The sequence below is a fragment of the Gymnoscopelus braueri genome, assembly GCF_963280865.1.
Source record: "Gymnoscopelus braueri genome assembly, chromosome: 17".
In the NCBI taxonomy this organism is placed as follows: domain Eukaryota; kingdom Metazoa; phylum Chordata; class Actinopteri; order Myctophiformes; family Myctophidae; genus Gymnoscopelus; species Gymnoscopelus braueri.
This window is the reverse complement of record NC_137617.1, coordinates 22242017-22251346: the sequence shown is the minus strand read 5'-3', so window position 1 is coordinate 22251346 and position 9330 is coordinate 22242017. Positions and strand designations below refer to the sequence as shown.

Genomic DNA, 9330 nt, shown 5'->3' with positions numbered 1-9330 from the left:
CATGTTTTATTATTTATTTAATAGTGTATCAAACAAGTTGGACGTTTCGATCTTTGAGTGTAGTGCGCAGATCAGATCATGCGAGTTCTCCCCTCTTACTAACCCTCAAGACAAGTAGCCTAGCCTGATGGAATAATAAAGCCTCGTTTTCGTTCGGAACTTAGTAGTGTGATCCGGTTTAAGCCACGCCTACTCTAGAATCCCTTAATATCCGTATCCGGTTGGGCGCCGCAATTGTTATTGTCCCCCAACATGAATGCCGAATCGAGTAGCCAAGTCTCTGCAGTCGCTATGGTTTAGAATAAAGTATGGACACACCACACAAAATATACAATATTTATTTGAAGAAACATGCCAAATTGTATACGATTTCACAGGCTTATGGGTAAGACCAACCAATTTGAAGCCTCTCGTTTCCGGGGAAATATTCTTGGGAGCACAAGCTATCCGTATCCGCTGATTATTTCTGGACCGGATCAGAAAACTGCAAAACGAGTTGATTCCAGGGCTCAAAGTAGACTGATAGCTATCTTCTCGTTTCCAACATCTTTGTACTGACGAAATAGCAGGCCCCCTTTGCCGTAACAACCCAAAAGCTGCCTGTACAGTTCACAGCAATTGGTTGTTATATTAAAATTCATAAAATATTTTATTTTATTATTCCAATTCAACCAAACCATTTTTAAATCATTCTCTGTGTGTCTTTGCCAGACACAATTGCTAACAGTGGAGATATTTATCATCAAACCCTCTTTTTTCTTTATTTTTGAGTATAACTCGCTATTTAGATTTTGCAAAGTATAAATACGTTTATAGACAGTTTTTATTTTATTTATTTAGTTTCAATAACATGTAAACAGGCATATTTTAACCGACTAAGCCATGAAAACCATTTGAAGGAGTTAAATGCCACAAGAGGTCGCCATTCGTTTAACTTTCTTTCTACCACAAAAGCCCTCCTCTTCGACATTATATTTATTACTGCATGTATTACATATACCTCTGCATATTGATTGTTTTTTATCCAAAACTACACTGTCCTTGTAACTAAATTACTTGAATCACCATTGCTCCTAGTTGTTCCCCTCTCCAATAAGATACATTTATCTTTATAAAGAATACTGAGAAGTGTAAAACTGATTTGATCCATACCAACAAGTAGAATTGACCTGATTATCTGTGCATTTCTTCCACAGCAGTAGCTACTCAACAAAAACAATCAGAAGTTTCCCATTTCTCCACAATGCGTTTCCTGACAATATAACACATTTGTACACATGTTAAAGACAAACTTTTTTTATTGGATTTATCTTATGCAAGACCATATAGATCTATCCCATTAACATCACACATATTTTGTACATTTTAAACATTGCATAAGATCATATAGAAGTGATTTATGTGGTGATATGATAATCTTATTATCAACATAACTCATTCAGATTGAGAGAAGACTCATTCATTCCCTCCAATTACAAGTGTGACCATCTTCAATCATGCATTACAGTGGTCTGGTTAATGAATTTAACGATTTATCAAAATAAACTGGGCACTTACAAGATATTAGGCTACAGATTTGATAAGTTCATGAATTTAATGAAATGATGATCAAAGCCAAGTGCTTAATGAAACAACCTCTTTCTGGAGGTAATAGCTGCTGAAATTATGGAATTAAAAAAGCTTTAGTAGGCCTACATCAAATGATAGTTACAATAACAGCATAACTTAGCCAACTAAATACAAAACACTTCAATCTCATTGCAACTGGGCTCATGGAGACACTAAATTGGTGCCTTTCTTCTGAGCAGACAGAGCTAAATTATATCATTTAAAATTACCATCACTACTATCACAAAGGGGAAAACAGGATTGTCTGAAACGCTTGGAGGTCGACAAAATGGATTGAGTGAATTCACACATATTAACAAGTCAACTGGTCAAAAGGGTTTCTACCCATGTGGAGTGGTGAGTGCTTGGTGCCATTGCTGTGGTCAAAGAAGTCAGACTATGTTAAGTTGTGTAAGGGAGTGCAAGACACAGTATATTTGGAAGGCTTCAGAATACTATAGCAAATGTAAACATAGCCTAGCTCTGGCAGGAAATTCACTCTCCTTTGATTGAACCTCTTTGCAGATCTCAGATTTTGCACTTTAAAAGCCCTTTTGTGTATATATTTATATATATATAAAACATGCATCCATACTTTTGTCCCCAACAATATAAAATTGTGTTTTTGAGTCAAGTGTGTATTTGTGAGTAAAAGGAGGTTTGTGTGTCACTAACAAGTCTGTATATGTACATGAGCCAGCAAAAAAAAAAAAAAAAAAACACTCATCCCTGACACGAAGAACAATGTGGAGAATAGACATAGACATTGGATTTTGGTCATTGGGAAGGCAGCACTATAAACGATTATTTTGTGAATTAAATATCCAACCAGTCCAAATCACGCTTCAAACCTGAAATGACTTTCTATAAAAAGTGTCCTAAATTGCAGTATTTACACATCTTATCATTACAGGCTTAAAAGCATTGTGCACAGTGTTCTTCCCACTGCAGTGCTTGTAATGTATGAAATCTACACAATTCAAAATGCTTTGAAGAATGTATTACACTGCAGGAAAAATATGTTTTTTTGTACGTAACAGTCAACTTCTTAGCCAGCCAAGGTATAGTTATTTGATATCAAAAGATGTTCCAGGCATGTTGTCAGTGAAAGAAACCATATTCAGCGCCAAACACTTTAATCCTAACTTACAAATCTCAATAGGTCGTAAAATCCTGTACAAACAATGCAAAACGGAAGTTAACATGGTCAAAAATGTCTAGCTTTTAAAGATCCAGTATAAACAACTTCTATTTGAAGTTGTGTTCTCTATACAGTGTACAAAACGTGCAGTTTCTTTTAAGAGTTAAATATCAATATTGGTCTTAGATTATTTACATCAACAACCTATGGATATGAACAAATATTCCTTCACCACCGCTTTCAAACACAATTGCAATCCCCAAACCTTCAATAGTAAAATAATTTCTGCTTGGAAATAAAGAGAAAACATGTTCCCCTACCAGATGTTCCCTCTAACGTACAAAGTAAACTAGGTTAGGAAAACTTGGAACTGGAAGTCAGTGGGAAAACAAAGACAACATTATCTCTTAGAATATTTTTTTTCCTAACCATTTGATTTTACTGAAAAAAACTAAACAAAAAAAGTAAGCTCTTATCATTGGACCTTGTGATATTTGAATAAAAAAAAGAAAGAAAATCTAAAACAAATTTAATTCACATCTGAAATGCATATGATTTTGGACAGTTCAGTGTAAATATGTGAACATGTGGAAGTTTCTTACTAAGGTAGAAATCCAAGATTTAGGTTGAATCTGTGATGTCATCGACTGGTAAACTTGAGTGCTACTAAACTGACAATTAGTATGAAACCACAGTGGCTGCTAAGTAGGTCTCAGGTCTCATACTTGTGCACCTGTGCTTCAAAACATTTCAGAAGCATTTGTGTTCCTCAAAAGGAGTTAATTTCTATGAGCTTAATTTTATCTTAATTTAGTCATTTCTAAAGAATGTTTGTGTGTGGCAGGGGACATGAAATAAACTTTAAAGTGATTTTATCATTACCAAAATGCCATATCATGTTATGTCCCACCATAGCCCACGCCCACTCTACTACTGATAGAAAGGTCTACATCTATACATGGGTAGTAAAGGAGTTGAAATATTGTAATGATCAACTTTTCTTTTCTTCATAATTTTCAATTCTGTAAACAGTGACTGAAGACTCACATTGCTACCAACACATTATCAACTTACATTTCCTTCGTGCCTCATTGAAAGCATTGCTATAGTTGCGTCACCAGTGGCAACACTGTTAACATTGTGACATTAAGGTGAGTGAATTCTAAAACCCGATTTATACTTGGTTGCGTGCACCCAACAATAGCTGGTCTACCAGCTCACAATGCGTATTGCTGGGACGCGTTGTTACTTGAGCGTTTTGAGTTGTAAGCTACCAAAGTTTTGGGTCCTGAGGGGCGTATGGTTGCAAAGCTGAAACTTTATGGAAATGACAGAAGGGCATGACCAGGAGCGGAGCCTGCGGCCTAATATGCCTCAACATGGGGAAGCTGTGCCTCTAGGCATCTGTTGGTTGTTGTGATGAAAATAAATGAGTGACATTGTTTGTGTTCTCAAAGAGATAAGTTGCAGCTGTGTTTTTCCTTCAATTCCTGCAACAGATTGATAGTTATTTCTCAAATCTGTAGGTGGTGACGCATTGGCTGTTCTTAGTTGGTGGAATTTTGTCTGGTTGATTCAGATACAAAATGACTCTGGCTTATTGACTAGTTTTGTGGCCCCATGTGGACAGGGACCAACTTCTTAGTAGAGGGAGAAGTGGCATTGAACTGAGCCATTATCAGCGTGTCTACCGCGTGTGTAACCTGCTGATCCCGCTTGTGATGGGGATTGGGGATTTGATTACTTATGCTGCAACAATGTCTGAGGAACCAAACAAAAGTTACTCATTTGTACCATGTACATATCCCCCACATGAAATAATGAAGAGGCACTGGCAGGACCTGCAACCCCAGGCAAAGGCATTACAGATTCTAAAATGAATTAATCTAATGAAACGTCCAACTTCTTAGAGGTGGCGTTGACCTGAGCCCCAACACATCTACCCTTCGCCAAAAGGCATGTGTATTGTGTAAATGCTTAGCCCCGCTTGTGATGGGGATAGGGGATTTGGATTTCTTATGCTACAATAATTTATTTGTATTGTTATATGCCTGTACTTATCCCACACATAACATTATGAAGAGGCACTGACAGGACCTGCAACCCCATCCCTCGAATAAGCACACTAGAACCCATACTCGACTCTGAGGAGAGAGGCAATACAGATTCTAAAATGAATGAATCTAATGAACCGGTATCATGCAAGATTTTAACGGGTACCTGGTATCATTCCCTGCCAATGACAAATATCCCTCTGTAATGAAAGGCAAATAACCAACTTCACTCTCCAAACACCTCTCAGGCTGTGCCCGCACCTCAGGAAGTAACAATAAAGACAACCTTGCAATTATTCCCTGTGAAGTAAGCATGAATAAGCAGCTTCTTGAGACCATGTGAAGACTGAACTAGACCAGGTGACGACCAATGGTCTTCCAGGCCAATTAAATTTGATATTTAAATTAATCTTCTTTTAACTTGAAAGATGATTATTGTTTTTTTACCTCTACCCCCTCTCCCTAAACACCTTGCATTTTGCCAGGCCATTCTAACTAAGAATGTATTCTTAATGACCTCCTGGGTTAAATAAAGGTCCAATAAAATAATAGAAATTGTACACACCGCCTGATGCCTCCAAGAACTGCATGCGTAACACAGATGAACTCGCAACACTGGCACACAACTAAGTATTAATCAAGCCTTACAGTCACTGGATATGATACAGCAAACATTTGCCTAAAGCATTTACGAAATGAAATAATTAATACAAAAAAACTATCTATAGTTGTTTTATAATGTTGGGGTTCGGTTGTTGCATGTTCACAAATTGAATTCAACTGTCCAAGATCTTCAGAATCAAAACGGATTTGTCAATTCTGTTTTAGAGTGTACTTGCCCTTTAATGGCCCTACTCAAGATGTGATAAATACACAATTCCCTTCTTGACATCTAAATTCCGTAGATTGTGTGTGTGCAAGTTTAATACTTTTGAGTTTTAAAGACCATAATGATCCCTTACAAGACCTTTGAGTTAGAGGACATACTGTAAGTAGTAACTCAATAGAAGACCCTGAGTGAATCATTGGCCTTGTATGAAGATGGCCATATTTTATAGCATAAAACATTTAATTATAATTCCTTATTTTTTGTTGTAAAAGAAAGAAAACCTTTAAAAAAACAAAAGAAAGAAAAAAAGAGAAAACAAAAGTCCAGTTTTACTGTACAGGCACAAAAAGTCAGTAAACAGACTATTTACATCACAAAATAAAAAAGAAAATTGAGGGAAAACACAAACGAATGTACACCCCTGCTCTCTAAAATCTCCATTGCGCCCAACGTTCTTGCACGTGGATGATATGTTTGCATCGTAACACCTGGAGCTCATAATACTGAGTCCTGTCTTCACATACGGGAACCCCTCTCCTGAAGAATCTGCGGGGATAAAGGCATCGGTTAGGTATAAAAACGAACCATGTCACAAACTAACAGACAGTCAGTCACTTTCACCCTGGCATTCCAATTTGGACACTGGACATTTTCAAAATTCTTCAGAAACAGCAGACCTAGAAGCCAACATGTTGCAATGCGTTGCAACATGTTATGAACTTGTAGATCGGCTAGTTGAAAATCTTTGCATAGGACTTAAATAAGTATTTTGAGTTTGTTTCTGCATTTATAATTTCTCAATGTTCAAATCTGCACGCTTCCACGCCACCAATTTGCATTTACAACATCCTAATGGGTTGGTGGTTATGTCTTGTGTCCACTAAAGTGCATTGTTTGGCATCTAGTTATGGTTGTGTACAAGTGAGGCACTTCTACTCTATTTCATTCTGCCATGCTGTACTGAAAGCAATTTCCCACTGGCCCCAGTTTGCGTGCCTCAAAAGACACTGAACTATTTCTAATTACATTCTTAAGAGTCCCCCACATGTGAATGCCTGAAGACACTTTCTAACCTGGTCCCTGAAACGCATTCTCCTGCAGCATTGCGTCTGCCCTAATCCTAACAGCACACATGCATAAATGATCACTCGCTCTACATGCAGGCTCAAAGAAACACGCTAAATGTGGTGAGAGGGTGGGTGGCTATGCCAAGAAGAGGAAATTAAAGAGAAGCTTGTGCTAGACTATTTGTCTGTGAATACAGAGCTGCGTTTGGTGTCAATTCTCGAAAGGTGAGAGCTTGGACAGATTTGGTCAAACTTGGTTAGTTGCAGAACTAAAACCTGCAACTAACCATATGTCACCTTAAAAGATTGTGAATTCCTGGGAGAGGAAGGGAAACTCATCTGATTAGCTAGAGGTTAAGGACAAATGGAAGCCTATGAAAGCAGATGATTGATCTACAGATACAAAGCTGTAGACATCGGACAAAAGGTTGTATTTACAAAACTGAAGGTGGCTGGAGGGCTTTTTACATCAGGTTTCACAGATAGCGTTACCCGAAGAGAAATATTTTCACTGGTCTAAAGAGGCAAAATATTGGCTTGTTGCTTCTGAAAGTGGTTGACCTAAAGCTTGATCGAAACAAGCTTTAGGGTCTAGGCTTTAGATCCAAACAATTGAGTAAGTTTACACTTGTAAAATAAGTAAATACGGTCAAATTAAAAGCCCCCCCACACACACATGCAAACCAACCTTTGTTAGAAAACAAAAGTGAAAAGGCAAAATAGGGTCAGATAGGCTTGGAAGGCGGGATGAAAGGACTGGAGGTATATGGAGCACTAAGAGAGCAGTTGAGCGCTCACCATTGAGTCACAAGTGCTCAGCCTCTAATCAGAGTCATATATTTCATAATCCGTCTCCTCATCCTCGCTCTGAGCAACATGCAGCATGCAGACAGCACAGAAGAAGACAAGAAGGGCAAAAGAATGGAAATGAAGGGTGTAAATGTTAGACAGAGGAGGGGGCAGGGGAAAGGGGACAGAGTAAAATAATAAAAAACCAATGGATTAGTGTGTTCAGACTGGGAGGGGTGGTTGAAATGTTCACCTTGGAGGGGTGGTTGAAATGTTCACCTTACATCGATGCATTTCTCAAACCATGAATGTCCAAAGGCTGGACAGAGTATCCAGAAACAACCTTATCAGAATAAATACTAGTTCCCCAGAAGGGCAGCGAAGTGCCTTTCACCATTCACTTGTTTTTGTGGGCCTATATACAGAAAAGCATTTACCTCAAATACTTAAAATTAGGCGTATTCTGAAATGTTTAAGATTTTAACACTTTGGATAATGGGTGAAACCCTGCCCCATCAATATCAGCCTTACTAATACTCCAAAAAAATTGCACAATGTAACCTCTAATCTCACATACTCTTTGAATGATATAACGTATAAAAGACAAAGAGTGTTTTGCATGACAAATGCACAAGTCATCTAATCTTAATCTCTCAACCAGCGCAATCATTGGATCAAGGTTCAAATGTGTGTTTTGTGTCCATGTGTGCGTGTTGCCCGTGAAGAATAGGGACCTGCAGATGGGATGGAGGTTTAATTCCCAAGGCCGTGTCTGGTGCTTTGTTCACAAAGCCCTTGGTCAGAATGAGAGGCCTTGCTAATAGCGCCGTTACGCTAATCCGCAGACCAGTGCTCTCATGGTCCTCCGAACAGGGATTACAATGTTTAGACTTTCATTTTGGGTCACATCTAACATGTCGTAAATCTTAAAGCTGGGTTAATGCCATTAGACCTGGTCTTTGACAGTAAAAGGGACATTCAAAATCTGCTGCTCTGTTCCTGCCAAAAAAAGAAGAAATAATATAAAAAGTGTGAGGGTTTTTGGTCTTCGACTGATGAGAATACTGATCAAGTTTACTAAAGTAATTAATGCTACTTAGCTAGTTTACACTTTGAACTAATTTTGAGTTTAAACCCTTTTCTCTACCAGTGAAGAAGCCAGTCTCGTCTTACTGCAGTAGCCACAAAGCACTCCTTCATACAGACTTTCCATCAATAAACCAGGGGTACTTATCACTGCCCCATGGGTCAGTGTTCATCAGTCCAGTGCATTTAACACAGACCATCATTCACAGATGTTTGCCATGGATGGATTTTAAAACAGCTGTACAAGCACACATAAATGCATGCACAAACACGCACAAACTCAATTACACACACACACACAGGCTCACCTTAGCCTTCTCACTGGGCTCACTGTTTGTTCCGTAGGATTGGTTGTGCAGCTCCTTGGAGACTACACACAAGAACTCGGACTGGTCCTCGTTTCCGTAGTTGTAAGAGGAGCCTATGCTGACCAGCTGGAGAAAGGAGAGAAGAGCAGAGAGAAACAATTAACCTCAGAGAGATGCAATGGGGACAAAAACTGGCCTGACTGAAGTGGAAGGAGGTTAAACAGACACTGGAAACTGGTGGATAAAAGCATGAACAAGGGATAAATAGATGGAGGGTGTCTCCAGGTCTTAGCAAGTTAAAATGCAGGACTTTTAAAAGGCGGTAGAGCAAAATGCACCAGTTATGAAAGTGAGAATAAAAATAAAATTCAAATTCAAATGTTAACTGTCAGAATCAAATTCAATCATGCTACTTTCAAGGAAAGCAGTAATCCAGCAAGTTTGATTT

General features: G+C 38.4%; 1 protein-coding gene across 1 annotated transcript in view; it reads right to left on the bottom strand.

The window, feature by feature from the left end:
• Positions 1 to 1280: 1280 nt before the first annotated feature.
• The window catches only part of kctd5b (potassium channel tetramerization domain containing 5b), a 21884-nt gene continuing 13834 nt past the window's right edge, over positions 1281 to 9330 (bottom strand). The window contains exons 5-6 of the mRNA XM_080454622.1: positions 8883 to 9008; positions 1281 to 6178 (exon numbers count right to left, since the gene is read on the bottom strand). Of these exons, the coding sequence (XP_080310748.1) occupies positions 6149 to 6178; positions 8883 to 9008 (156 nt within the window). The 3' untranslated portion in view covers positions 1281 to 6148. The remainder of the gene's footprint in view (positions 6179 to 8882; positions 9009 to 9330) is intronic.